At 39.2% G+C, this 21,809-nt stretch overlaps 1 protein-coding gene and 1 non-coding gene across 31 annotated transcripts in view; both read right to left on the bottom strand.

Moving 5' to 3' along the window:
- PATJ (PATJ crumbs cell polarity complex component) overlaps nucleotides 1-21,809 on the bottom strand; it is a 411,839-nt gene that overhangs the window by 291,686 nt on the left and 98,344 nt on the right. For all 30 annotated transcript variants that reach the window (XM_078332015.1, XM_078332024.1, XM_078332028.1 and 27 more), the window contains 3 exons: nucleotides 12,401-12,610; nucleotides 7,374-7,493; nucleotides 4,435-4,830 (listed from right to left, as the gene is read on the bottom strand). In XM_078332015.1, coding sequence (XP_078188141.1) covers nucleotides 4,435-4,830; nucleotides 7,374-7,493; nucleotides 12,401-12,610 — 726 coding nt within the window. The remainder of the gene's footprint in view (nucleotides 1-4,434; nucleotides 4,831-7,373; nucleotides 7,494-12,400; nucleotides 12,611-21,809) is intronic.
- On the bottom strand, nucleotides 15,948-16,049 carry LOC118143395 (U6 spliceosomal RNA). Its single transcript, XR_004727616.1, has one exon. It is a non-coding gene; the product is annotated as a U6 spliceosomal RNA (small nuclear RNA).

Genomic DNA, 21,809 nt, shown 5'->3' with positions numbered 1-21,809 from the left:
ACATTATACTAAGTGAAATAGCCAGACACAAAAGAACAAATATTGTACTATTCCACTTTTTTCAGCTGCTTTAGTATAGTCAAATTCTTGGAGACAGAAAATAAAACAGTGGTTGGTTGGCAGGGGATGGGGAGAGAGGAGAAAGAGAAGTTTATTGTTTAACGAGTAGAGTTTCAGTGTGGGATAAGAAGATCTGTAACAACATGGTGGCCATGTTAACACAAAAATGTACATGTACTTAATGTCACTGAACTACATACCTAAAAATGGTTAAAAATGGTAAATTGTGTGTCATGTATATTTTACTGTAATTTTTAAAAACTCAAATCATAGGCCTTTAGTGTTTTTACTCTTCGGCTAAAATGAAGTATGAGGGTGGAAGAGAAAAATAAACTTTGAAGTAGTTAGGTACTATTTGCCCTCCACAAATATAGCTGACATCTATAGCCCAAAATGAATATCACAATCAAGAGAGAAATAACAACGTTCCTTCACCCTTTGGGAGGGCGCCCTCTAGAAGAGTATTGGGAATTACATATTTGTAAGGGATTGGAATGTGTTTTTAAAATCTCCTTAGAGCTTACAATATTAGATTATATTATCAGATAAATTATCACAAGGGTCCATCAGCAATACGAGGAGGGCAAATAAAGATTCAAGCCCATCCTGATCAGTGGGTGTAAGTGTTCACTGCTGTGGAAGAGAGGGAAATGGCCAATACCCTAAGAAAGCACATATACTAATTTAAAGAAAACAAAATACTGTCCAGCCAGAAGCACTAGGGCTGAAACAGTCTTATTCAATGCCAATCTGGGGAGCCTGTAGAGGTTACCTTTACTGCCTATGTGAGAATTAGCAAAACATTAACATTTTTACAGGTTTTAAAATACAAATGTTTAAACTTCCAGAGTAAATATTGTAAATATACATTTGACTGTTTCATCTCTACCCTTAAAAGTGTACACATTAAAATAAGCTGATATTTCAGGTTGCCTTTTATTTGGATAAACAGAAAATTTCTTTTTATGGAAGAAAACGGCAATAACAAGCAAGTATGGCTGAATCAGTAATGGGAAATAAAAAGAGGGAAGCTGGGAAATTTAACACAGATTTAGTAACCAGAATATGCATTTTCAAATTGTAAGCACTGACTGTTGTTTTAAACCAGACTCTTAACACTTTAACAAACAATAGAGTAAGTGGTATATCAGAGGCACTTGAACCAGAGTGAAACCAGGCGACAGGAGCAAGGCGGCAGCTGTGCCCCAAGATGCTCACTGTTCCAGGATCGAAAGTGTTTTCCCAGTCCTTGGGCCTCACTCACCCAAGAATGGGTGAGGGGCTCTGGTGGCATGGTGAGCTAATTCAAGTAAATATCGGATCCAAAGAGCTTTGCAGAAAAGCAATTTATTAGGCAGAAAGAGCGAAAGAGAAATAGAGACAGAGAGAGCTCCCACACTGTCGTGGGAGAGGATTCGTGGGAGAGGATCCGGAGATGGAGTTCCTATAGGAAAGGGAATAGATAGGATTTTAACCCGGGAGTTACCCCCGCCCCATTCAAGTTCTCATCCAGTGAGAGGAGCTTTTCTAAACTTCCCCTAGAACAATTGATCTTCAACTCTGATACAGGATTGGTAGCCTGGCCCGCAATCAAAGCCTCCTCCCTCAGAGCTTGTGGTCGGCTTTCTAAACAAAGGAAGCTCACCTGGGCTGTTACCTAGCCAGCGCCTGGAGAAAGTTAAAAAACTCTAGGCTCCCGGATGGGGAAGTGGATGGAAGCATGGATGTGGATGGCGCTGGGAAGTTCTTGCCTTTGAAACCTCGCCCCTTGTGGACCTAGGAAGAGAATTTACCGTAGTCCCTCAAGAACAACTCCATTTTGAATAGCGTTAGGTAAAATGAGGCTGAGACCAAGTGTGCTGCATTCCTAGGTGGTTAAGGCATTCTAAGTCACAAGATAAGATAGCATGTTGGCCCAAGATACAGGTCATAAAGATCTTGCTGATACAACAGGTTGTAGTAAAGAAGCCGGCCAAAACCCACCAAAACCAAGATAGCAACCAGAGTAACCTCTCGTTGTCCCCACTAGTGCACTCCCACCAGCGCCATGACAGTTTACGAATGCCATGGCAATGCCAGGAAGTTACCCTACATGGTTTTAAAAGGGAGGTATGAACAATCCACCCCTTGTTTAGCATATAATAAAAAATAACTATAAAAATGGGCAACCAGGAGCCCTCAGGGCTACTCTGTTTATGGGGTAACCATTCTTTTATTCAGTTACTTTCCTAATAAACTTGCTTTCACTTTACTCTATGGAGTCACTAAAATTCTTTCTTGTGGGAGGTCCAAGAACTCTCCCCTGATATCTGAATCGGGACCTCTTTCCAGTAACAGTTATATTGTGAAGAGCATCAAAATAAACTTACAAGAGGGATTTTTTTAAAAAAACTTAATGTTATGCAAATGACACTTGAGATAAGAATAAAATTTTGAGTGACAGGACAGATTCAAAAATTGCTATATCTCAAACAATCTAGTTAGAAATGAAGATGATATTTTTGGAAAGTTATGTTAAATGATCAAAAACTGATTTTAGTGAAAATGTAGATGCTAAAATTAAATATACATTGAAGAACTTGAATAAAAGTATATGATTAAATATGAGAATAGGTAAAAAAAAATTTAACATCTCACAAGTTTTAAAATGGAATGTTTCACTAAACTTATAAATATTATGTTCCCTCCCCATCCCACCCTCACCGCCACCCTCCCTCCTTCCTAAAAAAATAAATAAATATTATAAATATACATTTAACCATTTCATCTATAGCCTTCAAAATTTATATATTAAAATAAACTGGCATTTCAGTTTGCCTTTTATTTGGGTAAATAGAAAATTATCTTTTTATAGAAGGAAACAGTTACAACAAGGGAATTTTTATGAATAGTAATCGTTCCAATTTGCTCCATATAACTGAATATGTACGCTGTTTGGCGTTAAGCACAGACAGATATGAGAGGGACTGGCAAATATAAAAAGTGCCAATGTCAGTGGAACACACCAGATTCCATGTGACCTCTGTTCACATCCGGGCATCATTCACATATTCCAAAAACATCTGTTCTTTGGTACACTGCCTGGGGCCCTCTATCATGGTGAATCCCCCAGGGTCACATAAACACAGCTAGCACAGCACCTTGCCCAACAGAGGAATGCACCATCATTTGCATGAGGGACAAAGTGAGGAAATTTCTAAGGGAGGAAAAGGCAGAAACACCCTCTACCTGCCCACTGAGAAAACACACGAAGGTACGCATTAAACATCACAACAGGAAAGGTGCCAACCTCAGAGACGGGAGTACCAGGCTGCATCTGAATGTATTGCTAAGCTCTCTTTTTAAAATGTCCCCATACAGTAAATCTATCTCCATTTGCCTAAAAGTTAATGGGGCAGGAAATAAAGACACAAAAATATTTTTTCAAGTTCCTAATGAAGGATTCTAATTGACTATAATTTTATTAAAAATAGTTTTTGATGACATAATAGCAAAGGCAAATCTATTAAAATATAATGCTCTTCACTGGGCACAGTGGCGCCTACCTGTAATCCTAGCACTTTGGGAGGCTGAGATGGGAGATGGGAGATGCTTGAGCCCAGGAGTTCAAGACCAGCCTGGGCAACAAGGCAAAACTCCAGCTCTACTAAAAAATAAAAAAACTAGCCAGGCATGGTAGTGCATGCCTGTGGTCCCAGCACCTCAGGAGGCCGAGGTGAAAGGATCCATGGACCCTGGGAGGTCAAGGCTACAATGAGCCATGATTGTGCTACTGCACTCCAGCCTCCACGACAGAGAGACCCTGTCTCAAAAATGTGTGTGTGTGTGTGTGTGTGTGTGCGTGCGCACGCGCACTTTCCCACCAACTTGCAAATAAATGGTATCTTAAATGTAAAGATAATTTTCTAGAGTTCAGTGCTTCAGCATCATACATAACACAGAGAATAATGCAGGTGACCAAGATGTAAACAACAGTATGTACTAAATTGGCCTTGATTTTACCTGATAAATATACTATGTGAAAAATATAAAGCCGTGTTTCCCTAAGGAATTTTTTTAAAATCACAAATGTTAAAAGAACTTTTCTCTGAAATGAGAAATTGGAAAAACATCACTAAAAAGCAAAGCAAAAAAAAAAAAAATGCAATCACAACAGCAAGGTAACTACAGCTTATTGACTCCCACAAAAAGCTGCAAAATACAGAAAAAACAAACTTATAGCTAGACACTGGATGACACATCTTGTAAACAGTGTTACTTATGGAAAGGTCCATTTAAAAACAAACAAAATTGAAGTGATGTGAGTTAGACAGAGACAGGGATAGGCGAGGAGAGCAGAAGGCAGGGTGCGGAATATCTGTTCTAATCCCTTACCATGTTTTCAGTGCAATAGCCATACTGCTGTGCTTCCTGGGAATAGATACTCCTCACGGCTCTTGCCTCTTGAGATTCAGATGGTTCATTATCATGCAACCACTGTGTACCAAAGTGAAGTTCCTTAATGGAGGGCACAGGAGTGGCCTCCTGAATGTGCGACAAGGGATACAACTCCATGGACTGAGAGTGACCTTGATAGAACTCATATTCGTCATCAACAAGCATTTCTCTTTCTTCATCCATTTCGTGCAGTCTAGGAGTCAGAAATTCATGCATCTCCCAGGCCTCCTGGCTGTGGTCTATCTCTTTTTGTTGGGAATGGAAAGACTCTCCCAGATCTAGAAATGGTTCATCCACAAGTTCTTCCTTAAAATATGGTTCATCTCTAAATCCCTGTAAATAAAAGATGAGAAAAATGTGAAGTTACGCCTGTCCTGAAGCAGCACTATATAGATAAATTGGAAAATTCAATGCTGGCATGACCCATATGCCAATGCACAGCTAACATGCACCGCCCTCCACAGCAAACACGGAGAAATGCAAGCTCACCTCCACACAATCCTCAACCCACAAAAGGGACAAACAGTAAATTATGAGGCAGAAATCTGCCCTTCACAAAGTGAATCATTTTGCTAAAAGGTTTTTTATACATTAGCCACCTGAAAATTCTCCACTAGAAATAGGAATTTTGTTAAACTCTTACACTAAACATTTAACCCATTCACTTAATATAAAAAGTAGTACATAAATATGTATACACTTCAAACTATTATTTAAGAAAGCAAAGTCTTAAAAGGTCAGGATTTTCAAGTTTAAATAACTCAAAAGAAAGTATAACCATCTGAATATTTAGAAAACATTCTCTATAAACTAAGGATAAGGGAAGTATGTCTCTACTTTGAGAATGACTCTTTTATAATATAAAAAAATAGAAATCTTATTTTTCATCTGTGTTGAAAATAAATAATATGAAGGAATACTGTAATTTTTAAATTAATTTTTATTTCACTAATCATAACAGCTAGTGCACACCACTGAAACTAAACGTGCAGAAACTGTGTTGGGTTACTGGCTAAAACCTGATAAATATATAGATTTGCTGAGGCCATGACCTATCTCTGGGGAACCTCTGGGTGCTGGGCATAATGAGGCCAAATTCTTTCTAAAAGTTCAAAGATCTTTCCTATTTTAAGTCCTACTCATTACTACCTAGTGTAAATTCCTGGAATAAATTATTATTTTCTATTGTCTTCTTGCAACTAAACATCATTGTAGTGAAGCTTTTCAATTAATACAGTAGGACTGGGCATGGTGGCTCATGCCTGTAATCCTAGCACTTTGGAAGGTGAAGACAGGAGGATCTCTTGAGTACAAGAGTTCAAGACCAGGCTGGGAAACATAGTGAGACCCTGTCTTTAAAAATAAAAATAAAAAAATAGCTAGGCATGGTGACATGCACCTGTGGTGCCAGCCACTTGGGAGGCTGAGGCAAAGAATTGCTTGAGCCAAGGAGACTGATGGTGCAGTAAGCTATGATCACACCACTGCACTCCAGCCTAGATAACAGAGCAAAACATCATCTCAAAAAAAAAAATTAATACAGTATACCAAATACTGCAACCTAGTTTTTTCAATGTCGGTAGAGGATGTATTGAACACAGCATGTGGTTATGCAATTTTTTAAAATGTCTGCACTAAAAAAGATAATAGATATTCTAGAAACACACATCATCTTGAGACACTATCTACATATTATGCAAAGAATATCACTAGACAGTTGTTATCAAGTAAGGCAAAACCATATTCTAACTGCAAAGAGCAACATAAGTATAATTCCTTTTAAGAATAAAAAAGGAAAGCTTCACAATACATTTTCTAAAATTAAGGCATAAGGTAGGGTTTGACAAAATAACTCTTCTTTAGAAAGTATTCAATATGAATTTTTTTTTGTGTAGTTCCATTTTTATAGCATTTTAAATGCAGGTCTATTTTCAACAATATGTTCTACCATCCAAAATTTTAGGAATACATTAGTGTATGTTTGTTCTTTGAAAATGCTTTATATCTTGCCTTTATCATTTAGAGAGGCAATGTGATACAGAAAGAAATATTTTAGTTTTAAAAAAATAGGCTGGGTGCAGTGGCTCATGCCTGTAATTTCCACACTTTGGGAGGCCGAGGTGGGCAGACCACCTGAAGTCAGGAGTTCGAGACCAGCCTGGCAAACATGATAAAACCCTGTCTCTACTAAAAATACAAAAATTAGCCAGGTGTGGTGGCACATGCTTGTAGTCCCAGCTACTTGGGAGGCTGAGGCAGGAGAATTGCTTGAACCTGAGAGGCAGAGGTTGCACCACTGTACTCCAGCCTGGGCAACAGAGTAAGAGTCTGTCTAAACCAAACAAAGTAAGTGTGTGTGTGTGTGTGTGTGTGTGTAATGAGACCAGGCGTGATGGCTCACGCCTATAATGCCAGCATTCTGGGAGGCCAGGGCAGGCAGACTGCTTGAGCTCAGGAGTTCAAGACCAGCCTGGGCAACATGATGAAACCCATCTCTGACAAAAATACAAAAAATTAGCTAGATGTGGTAGCACATTCCTGTGGTCCCAGCTGCTCAAAAGGCGGAGGTGGAAGGATCACTTGTCCCTGGGAGGCAGAGGTTACAGTGATACAAGATCCCCCCAGTGCACTCCAGCCTGGGTGACAGAGGGAGATCCCATCTCAAAAAAGAGAGAAAGAAAGAAAGGAGGATTAGTTTTTTATACCTATTTAGCCAAAGGAGGGGGATGAGCTTGTGTCTTCTTTATGTCTTCATTTATATCTATTTAGCCAGAGAGTAAGGACAAGCTTTTGTCTTATTTTCTTTTGTATTCTTTCTACATAGAAAGTTTAGCTTATAGCAAATCATCCAAATGGGAAATAAATTTACTAAATACCTTGGGTGCTTCAAGTATTAAAGATGAATTTATATCATGAATTGTTCCTGAAAATTCAGTCTTGTCTTCATTACTGCTTGAATGTAAAATATAACAACTTTCTTCTTCTTTATTATCTTCCTGAAAGTATAAAACACTTTTATTTATAATCAAGAAAATATTGGGAGATGGGGGGCAAGGGGAGGGAGAGCATGAGGACAAATACCTAATGCATGTGAGGCTTAAAGCCTAGATGACGGGTTGATAAGTGCAGCAGATCACCATGGCCCTTGTATACCTATGTAGCAAACCTGCACGTTCTGCACATGTATCCCAGAACTTAAGCAAAAGAAAGAAAAAAAGAAAAGAAAGATTAATTTGTGAAAGAAAGAAAGAAAGAAGGAAGGAAGGAAAGAAAGAGTCTTGGTTTCAAACTCTCTTCAGATTCTCATCTTTCAATTAAGAGCAAATACACAATACAAAATTTATTCAAATTGTTTCATTAGAAAAAACTTTCTTTAATAATTAAAAAGAACACCATATTCAGGTCAGAGCTTCCCAAACTTTTAAAAGTATTTCTTAAAGAAAAATCACTTTCCCAGGAATAGACCTTGTATATAAAACTATCTATGTACCTGGCACAAATTTAAGCACTTTAAATATATTTAATATGTTAATTAATATATTAATATATACTCTAAGAAGTGGGTCCTCTCATTAGCCCTATTTTACTGGTAAGCAAAAGTGGACATATTAATTTGCCAAACGTTACATGACTAGTCAGTTACATTCCCTGGCTGTCTAGTACTAGAGCCTATGTTCACAATTACCATGCCATGCAATCCTCATCTTTTATTTTTTTAATTGAGACAGAGTCTCGCTGTGTGACCCAGACTGGAGTGCAGTGGTGCAATCTCGGCTCACTGCAACCTCCGATGCCCCGGTTCAAGCGATTCTTTTTGCCACAGCCTCCAAAGTAAGCTGGGACTAGAGGCATGCATCACCTCACCTGGCTAATGTTTTTGTATTTTTAGTAGAGACGGGCTCCATGTTAGCCAGGCTGGTCTTGAACTCCTGACCTCCCAGGTGATCTGCCCACCTCAGCCTCCCAAAGTTCTGGGATTACAGGCATGAGCCACCACACACAGCCAATCTTTATCTTATAGATGAGGAATGTAGTAGCTGATGAGGATGAATAACTGGCACAAGGACACACAGCCTTATAATCCACATATCTAAGCAAAAACCCATAGCTGTCTGGCTCAAGAGTTTTATTGTCAGTTCTGTTCAGTTAGGTCTGAAGATATAATGCAGTTTTTAAAGTCATTTCAGCCTGGGCGTGGTGGCTTACATCTGCAATCCCAGCACTTTGGGAGGCTGAGGCAGAAGCATCACCTCAGCCTGGGAGTTCAATACCAGCCTGGACAACATGGAGAGACCCTGTCTCTATTTGTATATTAATCAACAATAATAAGTCATTTATTTCATTCATTTTGTGGGTCTGGTATGTTTGAAGTAAGTTTTTAGAAAAGATAAGATAAAAATATATAATATGAAGTATATAGATATATATACATACTGTATCTATATAAATACAAGACTTAATAAAAATAATTTGTTCTCATCACCATTCTATATTCACAGTCTTTCTGCTCCACCCTGACTTTGGATCTGCTTCTTCATATTTTCTGTCCTCACTTGTGCTGTGGATTGAGTAAATGTTCAGTAAACATTAGTTAATAAGATAAGTGGCCGCCAACTTTACCATTACAGAGAGAGAGAGAGAGAGACCTCAGAGAAGATCCATGCCTGGTTCCTTGAATCACTATTTATAGATCATGAGCAGTTTTCCCAGAAGACCCCAGATGTTAAAGGAGGCTTACTTAGTGGTTAAAAAGAAAAAAAAGTATTGAAATTGACCTTTCTCTCAATCCCTTCATTGGCCTCCCAACCCTAAGTATTCTTGGCAGCCTTGGACTCACTGAGGGAAGCCTGGGTGAGGTTCCACCCACAATCAGGACATTCCAAAATACTCTCAAGAGTAATGTTCCAAGATCCTTCCCCCAGATATAGCACAAGGATTCACACCCAATTGCTACCAACTCCTGTTTTGTTTTGTTTCATTAAACAGCCCAAGACTTCCTAAAACTGTTTCAAGGTAAAGGTTGTGCTGTTGAAGTCCTCTAGGACACAAATAGTTTGGGATGTCCCCGTGCAGCCACACTAATCTGGCAAATAACCATCCGGGAAAATCTAGACAAAGTTCCTGCTACAATCCAAAATACTAAGGATGAGGTCCCATAAAAACATTAATAGTTTTCCCATCTTTAATTTATCCAAAACTCAAACCAAGCACCTCATGGCATCATCTGTTGACCACAGTAATACCCACACCAGATACACAAAAGGTCGAGAACTTATTTAGCTATGTGCTATATTCCACTTTGAAACATTTAAAGTATCTGATAGGTATAATACACAGGCAAGAATAAAAAAAGTAATACATGAAGACCACCATTTGGTCTCCCATGCAAAAATATTATATGCATAACGAATCTATCTATATATGATTGACACAGTTTGTCTATTTGTCCCTGCCAAGATCTCATGATGAATTTCAATCCCCAGTGCTGGAGGTGGGACCTGGTGGGAGATGTCTGGGTCATGGGAGCAGATCCCTCATGGCTTGGTGCTGTCTTCACGATAGTGAATGAGTGTGTACTCATGTGATCTGGTGGTTTAAAAGTGTCTGGCATGACCAGGCACGGTGGCTCATGCCTGTAATCCTAGCACTTGGGAGGCCAAGGCATGTGGATTGTCTGAGCTCAGGAGTTCAACACTAGCCTAGCCAACATGGTGAAACCCTGTCTCTACTAAAAATACAAAAATTAGCTAGGTGTGGTGGCACGTGCCTGTAGTCTCAGCTACTTGGAAGACTGAGGCAGGAGAATTGCTTAAACCTGGAAAGTGGATGTTGCAGTGAGCCGAGACTGTACCACTGCACTCCAGCCTGGGCAATAGAGTGAGACTGTCTCCAAAAATAAAAAATAAAATAAAATGTGTGGCTGTGTGGCATCCCCCACCCCACTCCGACTCTCTCTTACTCCTGTTTTCACTGTGTGAAGTGAGTGCACGCTCTTGCTTTGTCTTCTGCCATTAGTAAAAGCTCCCAGAGGCCTCCCCAGAAGCAGATGCCACCATGCTTCCTGTGCAGCCTGCAAAACTGTGAGCCAATTAAACCTCTTTCTTACAAATTGCCCAGTCTCAGGTATTTCTTCACAGCAATGCAAGAACATCCTACTACAATGAACATAGCTATCTCTATCTACCTATCCATCTATCTATGCATACAAACTTATGTGATTCATATGTTATATTAAAATGTCTCCTAAAGAATTGGAATTAAGAAATACCTTAGGAATTCTCTAGTCTTGTCCAATCTATTCAAAGATGAACAAAATAGGCTCAGAGAAGTGGCATACCCATTGATTAAATTACTAGAATAATGTTTCTCAAAGTACAAAACTCTGCATCAGAATTACATAGGCGACCCACTGAAGAGGTAGATTCCTGAAGAGCATATCAGAATTACTATTAAATGAGAATTTCTGGGAGTAGAACCTGGGAAACTGCATTTTAACTACCTCCCAGGTGATTCTTACATATATTACATATCTTTAAGTTTGAAATGGGTTAACTTTTAGCAAAGACAGAGACAGAGCTCAGGTTTCTAGAAATCCAGACCAACAATTTATTACAACCAAACTGTTTCTTACATGCTGCATACAAACTAAACAAGTGACTGACAACATAGTAAGACAGGCAGGTACAGCACCGTGGCCAAGAGCAGCGTTCAAAGGTGCCCTGCTGAGTGCACATTACAACTCTACCCCTTACTACCTATAAGACCTTGGTTGAGCTACTCAGTTCTCTGTGCCTCATCTGTAATGAAGGTAACAAAAGACCTATTCTTAAAGTTGCTGTAAGGATTAACTTAGTTAATAGGTAATATGTGTAAAGGGCTTAAAAGAATGACTGATATTTAGTAAGCACTTAGCAATAATAAAACTGGCTGAAAAGCATTATCATTAAGTTTCTTCGTTGTTGTTGTTGGTTTTTTGCATTAGAGGCCTCCAGAGCACCATAACCGTAACGGGGTCTTCAGTCATAAGCAGCAACCTGACCATAAGATAAAGCAACAAGATGACTTCAAGATGGGATTCTTGATGCTAAGAGTTACAAGTTGCTTTGATGGAGAGAACAGCATATTAAAATATCACTGTTGTATGATTGAAATGCTATAGTTACCAGGATTTCAACTTATCATACCATCTTGACATCATTCCCAAATGAAAGTCAAAATGGACAAATACTTATTTTAATGTACATATAAGAATAGCCGGGTACAGTGGCTCACTGTATTTTGGGAGGCCAAGGCGGACAGACTGCCTGAAATCAGGAGTTCAAGACCAGCCTGGCTAACATGGTGAAACCCCATCTCTACTAAAAATACAAAAAGTTAGTAGCCAGGCATGGTGGCACATGCCAGTAATCCCAGCTACTTAAGAGGCTCAGGCACAAGATTCGCTTGAACCAGGAGGCGGAGGTTGCAGTGAGCCGAGATTGTGCCACTGCACTCCAGCCTGGGTGACAGAGTGAGACTTTGTCTCTAAAATGATAATAATAATAATTTGCATATAAGAAATGTGCTGAGAGCTTAGAAGTCTGTGCTAAAAGTATGAAGATGAAAGTAGTAATAAGAGTGGTAGTAGCAGAACTAGCAACGTTAGCAGCCAGTATTTATGTAATAATATGCTATGCATTTAATGAATATCACCTTTAAACCCCCAAATCCTATGAGGTAGGCATTATTTTTTCTGATACTGTAAGTCAAGGAAATTAAGAAACCTGCCCAACGTCACACACAAAGCAAACAGTGGAAAAGAAATTCTCGGCCGGGTATATGTCTCCAAACTCCATGTTCTTAACTGTTACACTATCATCACTTCCTATATTATATTATATTCCTAATATAATAAAACACTCACCACCAAAGGCTTACAGATGCCAAGGCGTACTATGCCTGGTGGCACAGCTTTCAGTACTTCCACAGCTTCAGCAAGTGAGGTGTTGTCCAAACAGTATTCATTGACTGAGACCAGGCGGTCTCCAGGTAGTAGTCCTCCACTTCTTTCTGCTACGCCACCTGCTACCAGGGAGCGGATCACGATCACTGATCTTGTGGAATCTAAAGGGTCCTGTGAATCAAGCAAAGAAGAAAGATGAGTTATGCCCTGAAAATAAATATTCAATCTTAGGACAGCATTGACTCAAGAACCTCATTTGACCACTTACTTCATGTGTTTAGCACTCTGGTGATAATCTTCTAAACACATAAAAATAAATTAAAATCTTGCTCTATGCCAGGTATGTCTGTACACCTCTGTATAATCCCAGGTTCTTGTGAGGCTGAGGTGGGAGGATTGCTCGAGCTCAAGAATTTGAGATCAGCCTAGGCAATATAGCAAGACCTTGTCTCTAAAATAAGTTTTTTATATTAAAAAAATTAAAAGGCCAGGTGCAGTGGCTCATGCCTGAAATCTCAGCACTTGGGGAGGCCGAGGTGGGGGGAACATTTAAGCCCAGGAGTTCAAGACCCAGCCTAGACAACATGAGAAAACCCCATCTCTGCAAAATACACACAAATTAGCCAGGTGTGGTGGTGTGTGTCTATAGTCCAAGCTACCTGGGGGGTGGAGCGGGGGATGCTGAGATGGAAGGATTAGGGCTTGAGCCCAGGAAGTCCAGGCTGCAGTGAGCTATGGTTCACTCTAGCCTGGTGACAGAGCAAGACCCTATCCCCAAAAATAAATACATAAAACATCACACAAATATCAGCTTGTATCAAGGTGAAAATATAATCTTAACAATTTCAGTGGCATGTCTGAGTGCCTAAAACATATAGATTTCCTGTTAAAATTTTTGGTGATTGATACTTAGTTGGACCATAAGAGTCTAGGAACTGTTAGGCAAGATTCTCTGACATTCTCAAGCACAGTTATATGATGGACCAAAGAGAAGCCTATTACTCCTCTGGAGCCATAATTAAGCTCCAAGAAAAGCAATTAACATAATCATAATATGGGAAATGATACTTCGTTCCTATGCCTTCGCCGATAGTACAGAATCCTCCTATAAAACCATGCAATTCCAGAAAAGACATGGAAACCATGGAAGATTCCACTGTACTTTCCAGAGTATACTTATAAATAATATGACTTAAAATTATGATAGAGTGCCCTTAGGTCACAACTATTCCAATATATAGTAAGTATGAATTTATGAACAAAAGCAATGTACAGATCTCTCTCACCCACTGGGAGGGCCCCATATTACTTGATAAGCACTGAGGACAACATTGACATTCAATGAATACATCTGGCGAATAAAAACCAATTTATATTGCCACTATTGTATTCTGATTTAACAAACTGATATGTAGCATTTACTATAGGTTGGGCTTGACAATCACTAATTTATCTAATCCTTAGAACTCTAGAATGTAGGTAGATTTATTGTCTGTGTTTTACGAATGAGGAAACTGAGGCTCAGTAAGTTAAGGAAACGAGCCAGTATCGCCCAGCAGATGCGTGGCAGAGCCAGGATCCAACCAGGCTGTCTGGCTCTTAAGTCCTTACTCTTGACCACCACACTCTACAGCTTGCTCTGCATCATAATAGTCAGAAGAAACAAAGAGTTGTAAATGGAGAAGAAAGACATATTCACACGGCAGAGTCTCTTAACTTGTCTTGACAGTGGAGGTGTAGTAACTTAGCAAGGGGGAGAAAAAATAACGACATCCCAAACACAGCAGCATTCACTTTGGCTTCTCTACGCTTCTCCCATTGTTTCATCATGCACATGCTGTTCCACAAGGCGAGATATTGTAACTTGAGATTCTAGTACTCTAGCCTCTCTCAAACACTTCCAGGGAAAGTAGAAAAAAACCCCTAGGTTTGTGTGGGAATTATAAAACTTTGGAATTAGCAAAGTAAGAATTTGCCAAGTTCAAAAGCTATGTCTGTTTGAAGTGGCTGATTCTTTTGAAGTTTTCTGATCCAGTTTTCTATGCCTCTGTGTTTCAGACATCAGCGTTCATTTTCAAAGTACTACATGGAATTTTAACCAAATACACCATATTTAAATCAAAAAAGGCTACATAGCTAATTCCTTGAAGAATGCCTTCAAACGTAATATCTTGCTTTTTGCAACTAACCTTGCCTTTCTACCCCCAGTCAGGAGTCCTTTTACATGCTCTGATGTATACCACCACACATTTATAAAGAGGGTTACAAGCAAAAAGGAGTGTGGGGAGCTCACTAATAAAGTAGTGTGAAACTATAATTACACCATCATGTTCAAGTAGAGGGAGCTATTGCATAGGGAGAGAACAGAAGAGAACCAAAAAGTACAGTGGCATATCAGCAGGCAATCGACACCGTAACATAAAAGAGCTGTCTATTTTGTCTCTGGCAACCATGAATCACAACACACTTTCCATCCTGAAATATGAAACCATTACATTTTAAGTTTGACACACTAATAAATAAGCTGTACAATTATTTCCTTCATTTAGGATGTCAGTTTTTGATGAAAGGCTTTTTTATTGGGGGGGAAGGAGACTACATAATAGCTTATTCCTCTCATAAAAGGAACAGCGGCTAACATTCCTTCATATTAATCATTTCTACACTTTCTTAGAGAAAGCCGCAACAGCAAATATACCAAAAGCAAATAAACGGTTGCACTAAGTTGTCTGTGAACAATCTCTGCAGTTTCATATAACACCAAAATTTAAAAATATTATTTTTAACCCAAATAGGTGAGTAGGTTTTCAAAATGCATCCTACTGAATGATACTTTAGGAACATTTTAAAGGAAGATTCACCAGAAGGAAATGGAAATCGACTTCTACCCTTGAAAGATGAATAGGTTTCCCTTATTGCCAGAAAAGTCATAGTGAGTTTCACACAAAGTGAGGCCTTCTTTAGACCTCAAACTAGTGACAGGTGTGCTTGCTTACTAAAACGTATTCAGGTTTAGACCGCTAGTTATTCTAAACGCCAAATCTAATCTACCACCCCTTTTCCTGGAGGACAGAACCCAAAGGCAACTCCTTTGTCATTTGGGGGGCAGGGAGGGGACAAATGAGCCACCTCTGAAGATGCCCCATTATGTATAATTGCGCTTCATTTTCTATGATGACTTTTCTGCCTGTGATTTCCCACATAGCTGAATGAAATCGCTTTAATGAGTAACAGTCATTTCCTTTCATTTCCTTTACATCACATACAGCAGCCACCCTATGGAAAAACAGCAGCTGCTACTGCCTACTGGGGTGGCTGCTATTCTTGAGGCTTTGCTGCATAAAAATGCTCAAAAACCAGCCTGACTCAGGCTGCTTCTCATCAGAAAGCTCCATTTTCTGCAAATACAGTCTACAATATTGTGTGCATGTTATAGCAAACAAGATGTTATAGAGATACTTCCCCAAACCCCTACCCCACCCCTAGGTACCCAGGCCTGTTTACATAGGTATATATGAAGTGCTTCACAAACGTGCATGTTATCCTTGCACAGGGGTCATGCTGATCTTTGTATCATTCCAATTGTAGTGTATGTGCTGCCAAAGTGCACACCCTTGACGGCATCTTACTAAAATTATTCTGTCTTCCTACTAAAAACAAAGTCCCTGTCAGCTTTTATCACCTTTCATTGTAATTTTTAAATCTCTTATATTTCTTTTGGTAAATAACACTGCAAGGAACACTGTGTTTAAGAAATCAAGATGCTGCTTTAGATGAAACAGCCAATAGAGGGCACTAAAGACCAATCATAGATCATGAGAAACACACTATGCGAGATAGTGTCTTCTGAAGGAATTTTTTTCCTCTTTATTAAAAAAGTTTATATTATTATACATGCTCTAATAGTGCACGACATATTTGGTTCAACCCAATGATTTCTGAAAGTTGTACCCTACACCATTTTTTGGGAGGGACAGAGTCCCACTTTGTCACCCAGGCTGCATTCTCATGCCTCAGCCACCCGAATAGCTGACATTACAGGTGTGCGCTGTCATTCCCAGCTAATTTTTGTATTTTTAGTAGAGACAGCGTTTTGCCATATTGGTCAGGCTGGTCTCGAACTCCTGGCCTCAAGTGACCACCCTCCTTGGCCTCCCAAAGGGCTAGAATTACAGACACCCAAACAGATCCTTACACCTTTTAAAAATATGATCACAAACTTGTCCTTTGTAGGGACATGGATGAATCTGGAAACCATCATTCTCAGAAAACTGACACAAGAACAGAAAACCAAACACCGCATGTACTCGCTCATAGGAGGGTGTTGAACAATGAGAATACATGGACATAGGGAGGGGAGAATCACACACTGGGGTCTGTTTAGGGGTGGCTAGGGGAGGGTCAATGAAAGATAACAAGGGGAGAAATGCCAGATATAGGTGACGGGGGGATGGAGGCAGCAAACCACCTTGCCATGTATGTACCTATGCAACAACCCTGCATGATCTGCACATGTACCGCATAACCTAAAGTATAATAAAATATATATATTTATTATCAAACACCTATAATTAATTAAGAACAGCAAACTTTCATCGGAATACTACACGTGAAGACAGGAGTGTGGACCTGAATTCTACACCTTCTTACTCAGCTAGGAAATCCTAGTGAACCACGTAACTGCTTTGCCTCCTAAGTGAATAAAATCACCAAGCCAGACTGAAGAAAAGTGGATAAATGGATTTCTAATGTTTCTTCAAGTGATGCTAATGTTTGACATTTATTATGAACATAGGATGTTTTGATGTTGGGGAAATCCAAGTTGACAGACCCCTCTCCTCCTATATCCTCTGAGTGGCATCAGCACATACCCAAGCTCTTCCTTCTCCCCCCACCCCTCCATTGAGTTGCTCACTAAGGCATGTCAGTTTGATCTTTTATCTCTTATCTCTTCTGATTCTTCCTTTCCATTTCCACCGCCACCGCCTTGGTTCAGCTTGTCGTTATTTCTGAGCAACTGCTATGGTTTGCTGATACGTCTACCTGTGTCTAATCTTGCCCCCATGAGTCCATTTTCTACAGAGATAATAGAAGCGTCTTTAAAAATAAAACGGTGATCATAATTCCTCCTCTGCTTAAAATAACTTCAGGGACACCCACTGCCTTCAGGATAAAGTTCTAACTCCTTTATTCTTCGTGAAAGGAAAATCCTTCAGAACGGTAGTTCTGTCTCGTCTCTCACTCTCCCCATATGTACCACTGCCTGCTCCCGTTTGCCCAACATTTAATCCCAACAGTAAAGTACCATGGAAATCCAGGTATTGTGAAATGCCTTGTCATGCTGCATGGCATAATGCAAGTCATTCCCTCCACCAGGAATGCTGTCCCTCACCCACTGCCATTTGTCTAGACTCTGCCACCAGTCAGCTCAAGTGTCTCCTCTAATGAGAATCATTCCCTTACTCCCTGAAGACCCAGGCACTTCCTACTCTGTGATATCCCTAAACCTAACAAGACCTTCAATTACAGCATTTGTCATAATATATTCCCTTTACTGTTTGACCTTTTAGAATTAGTTTGGTCTTCCTGTTAGATGTATCCACAGCTTGTTGCATTTTCTTCATTAAAACACTTTTTACATTTTACTGAGATTATTGTAAATGACTTCCTTTAAATTACTTCCTACTAAAAGTAAGCTTTATGAGACCAAGAATGTGTTTGCTTATTTGTTGCCTGATTTTCAGGGCCTACTACAACGCTTGTCACGGAGAAGGCCCTAAAGAGTAGTTAAAATGTCAAATAACTATCTAATTTGTTTCTCTCTTTCCACTGGATGACAAGTACTCCAAAAGCAAAACCCGCATTCCATCATATAGGAATAACAACAGCTGATGACACTTACTAAGTTCTTGCCATACCAGGCTCTGTTCTAAGAATCTTATTTATTTGAACCCATTTAATCCTCACACCATCATGAGATAGGTACGTACCATCATTATGCCCACTTTCTTGGTGAGGAAATTAAGAAAAATTAAATAACTTAACCAAAGCACATGGCTGGTAAATGGCAGAGCCAGAAATTAAACCAGTCAAATTCCAGAGTTTGTGCTTTTAGCCACACTAAGCAATGCCGCTTCTCTAACTTAAGTACTTGCTAAATGAACGAATGTCAAAAGAAGACAAATATGTTAGAAGATATTTTTATCATCTTACAAAAGTGTATAAAACTGAATCCCTTAAATTTATGACACTTGGCCAATAGAGGTTTATGTTTCAGTACCTAGCAGATGAAAAGTTAGAAACTTCAGAATGTGCAGCATGCCTGCGTGTACAGGTAAAACATGCATTTGTTTGCCAAATTTCAATGTACAGTTACTTTCTCAAGAATTCATTCATTTGGTGGGCATGAGAACACCTTTACATGAATGAATTCAAACATGTGATAATCATTATGCTCAAATGGATGGGTTTCAAAGTTTCCGATGTGTCTATAAAATGTATTATATGAGTATTTGTGTACATCCCAAAGATCAAAGAGATTTCACATAAACTAAGGCAGAGTGCAGGGACATCACCTGGAGCGGAGAGGTGGTTCAGCTGAAATGTAGCTCTGTCAGAGACAGACATCAACTCAAAGATGTGGATAGCTCTAGTTGTGAAACTGCTCCAAAACCTAGACTGCAAATCCAAGCTACCGTGGCAAACTCAGTGAAAAGACAGGAAGCAGAGCATGTGACATAACGAGGAGACAGAAGGAATTAACAAGAAAAATATCATATGTAATAAACTGGCAAATGCATCAGTAAGAGGTATTTAGGAAATAAGAGAACATGAGATACATACCAAGAATTGTTCTAATATTTAACATTTATATGCTTTGCAGTATTATCCCAATAAAGAAACACAAGGTGTAACAAAGACTTAACTACATCCAAAGTGAAGAATACCTTTTGGGCTTGTTTTTCAAAAAAATCTCTTCTGTATGTAACACTCAAACTTTTAAAAACATTAAATAACAGGATAGGAATTTAAAGACCACACAGCAGGATGACAAAGAAATGGATCAATTGTGACTCTTATTGTTGACTGAGTGTATTAAACATAAAGTTGGTCAACTAAATTCCTGAGAGGAAATATGGTTTATTCATAGAGTCTTTTTTCTTTTTTGAGACAGGGTCTCACTCTGTCGCCCAGGCTTCAGTGCAGTGGCACAATCACAGCTCACTGCAGTCTCCACCTCCTGGGCTTAAGGAATCCTCCCACCTCAGCCTCCTGAGTAGCTGGGACCACAGGTACACACCACATTCAGCTAAATCACTTTTATTTTTTGTAGATGGGGTCTCCCTATGTTGCTCAGCAGATCTCAAACTCCTGGGCTTAGGGCATCCTCCCGCCTCAGCCTCCCAAAGTGCTGGGATTATAGGCATGAGCCACTGTGCCTGGCCTAATTTATATAGTCTAATGGTATGTTATTAAAGTTCTAGGCTGGGTTGCATACTTCAGCACACCAAAATACCCATTCTATGGCTGTATTACAGAGATCCTTCACAAGGATGAAATGATTCCAAGGAAGGACTAGCAAAACAACTTTAATCAACTCCAAAATAGAAAGTATTCTACAAGTGAAAAGAAACAATCTACCACTCAATAAATTCAATACTATAGCACATATCACTACAAAACTAGGCTGTAAGCTTCATTCCACAGATATTTGTTTTTATTTCAGTAAAAGAAAGTATGTTTCAAAGCTAATTTTAAAGGAACTACAGACACTAATTTTTGGACAACATGAATAGTTAACTATGTAATACCAGACAGAGAATTATTCCAACTCAATAATGTTCGACTGAGGAAAATATGAAAACAGCAGGTAGCCAAACATTGGCTTCTTGAAAACTATACTCTTACATGTGGCCATTATTATTTGAACTAAGGAGTATTACGTTAAAAATCTAAATTAATTAACAGCTAAATAAATTTCAAAGCAAGATCTTAAGGAAGTTGCTAAAATAGAGAATGTAGGAAGAAACCATTAAGTTTAAAAGGAAGACAGCTGGATGGGCACAGTGTCTCACACCTGTAATCCCAGCACTTTGGGAGGCCAAGGTGGGAGGATCACTTGAGTCTAGGAGGTCAAGACCACCCTGGGCAATACAGTGAGACTTCATCTCTAAAAAACATTAAAAATAAATAAAAGGGAGACAACTATTTCATTCTGGAGGTAGGCAAAAGAAGAAACTGGGTACAAAGAGGCAAAGAAAATGTTCTTTTACAAACATAAACACACACAGAGAGAGACTTATATACCTTAAGGAAAAAGGAAAACAGTAATCTGCAGAAGCTTGGTGGCACTGCTAGCATGAATTAAAATTTTCACTGTGCGTAATGTCAGAGAACAGAAATTCCAAGATTTTAGAAAGAGAAAAGATATATAAGAGAGGGAAACAATGAAGACAGCTATTCAGCCCCTTAGTGGCAGGATGAGTGTGGATTAGAAGAGACAAATTTTGAGCCCTAGTTTGGTCCCCATCTGGATGTGTACAGTTTCATGAGTATCTCCATTTCTCTGAGTCAGTTTCCTCACAAACGTAAAATAAAAAATTGGATATACTAGTTATGATCCCTTCTCTCAACTCTAAAATCCTATAACTTAATTTGACAAGAGTATCTTGACTCAAATGTGTCCATAATTTCTAACCAAACATTCACAAAACTACTATAAAAAGTAAGGAAAGATATAAGTTAATTCAAAGCACTGCATGGGCAATGAAGCTGATGTACACTTGGGTCACAAAACTCAAAAAGGGTATTCCACCATAAAAAAAAAAAAAGAACAACAAAATACATATGACAGCATGTGTCCTTTTTTAATAAAATGTGTCTTAAAACACCTTTTCTTTTTCCTTTGCCATTTCAGAGCAACAAAAGCCATGCCAGGAAACATTTGCTGAATTAAAATCACAAGAACAGTTCTGGTTTAAAACAATAGGGTATAATTAATAATTTCAATTCTTTTTTTTTTTTTTTGAGACAGAATTTCGCTGTTGTTACCCAGGCTGGAGTGCAATGGCATGATCTCGGCTCACCACAACCTCTGCCTCCTGGGTTCAAGCAATTCTCCTGCCTCAGCCTCCCGAGTAGCTGGGACTACAGGCACACACCACCATGCCCAGCTAATTTTTGTATTTTTAGTAGAGACGGGCTTTCACCTTGTTGACCAGGATGGTCTTGATCTCTTGACCTCGTGATCCACCCACCTCGGCTTCCCAAAGTGCTGGGATTACAGGCGTGAGCCACCGCACATGACCTAATTAATAATTTCAAAAGACTATCTTCTGATTTGACCAATCGGCTAAGCATTTACTTTTGG

Source organism: Callithrix jacchus, chromosome 7 (assembly GCF_049354715.1).
Source record: "Callithrix jacchus isolate 240 chromosome 7, calJac240_pri, whole genome shotgun sequence".
Lineage (NCBI taxonomy): Eukaryota > Metazoa > Chordata > Mammalia > Primates > Cebidae > Callithrix > Callithrix jacchus.
Note: the sequence above shows the minus strand (reverse complement) of the source record. Positions and strands in the feature narration are given on the sequence as shown.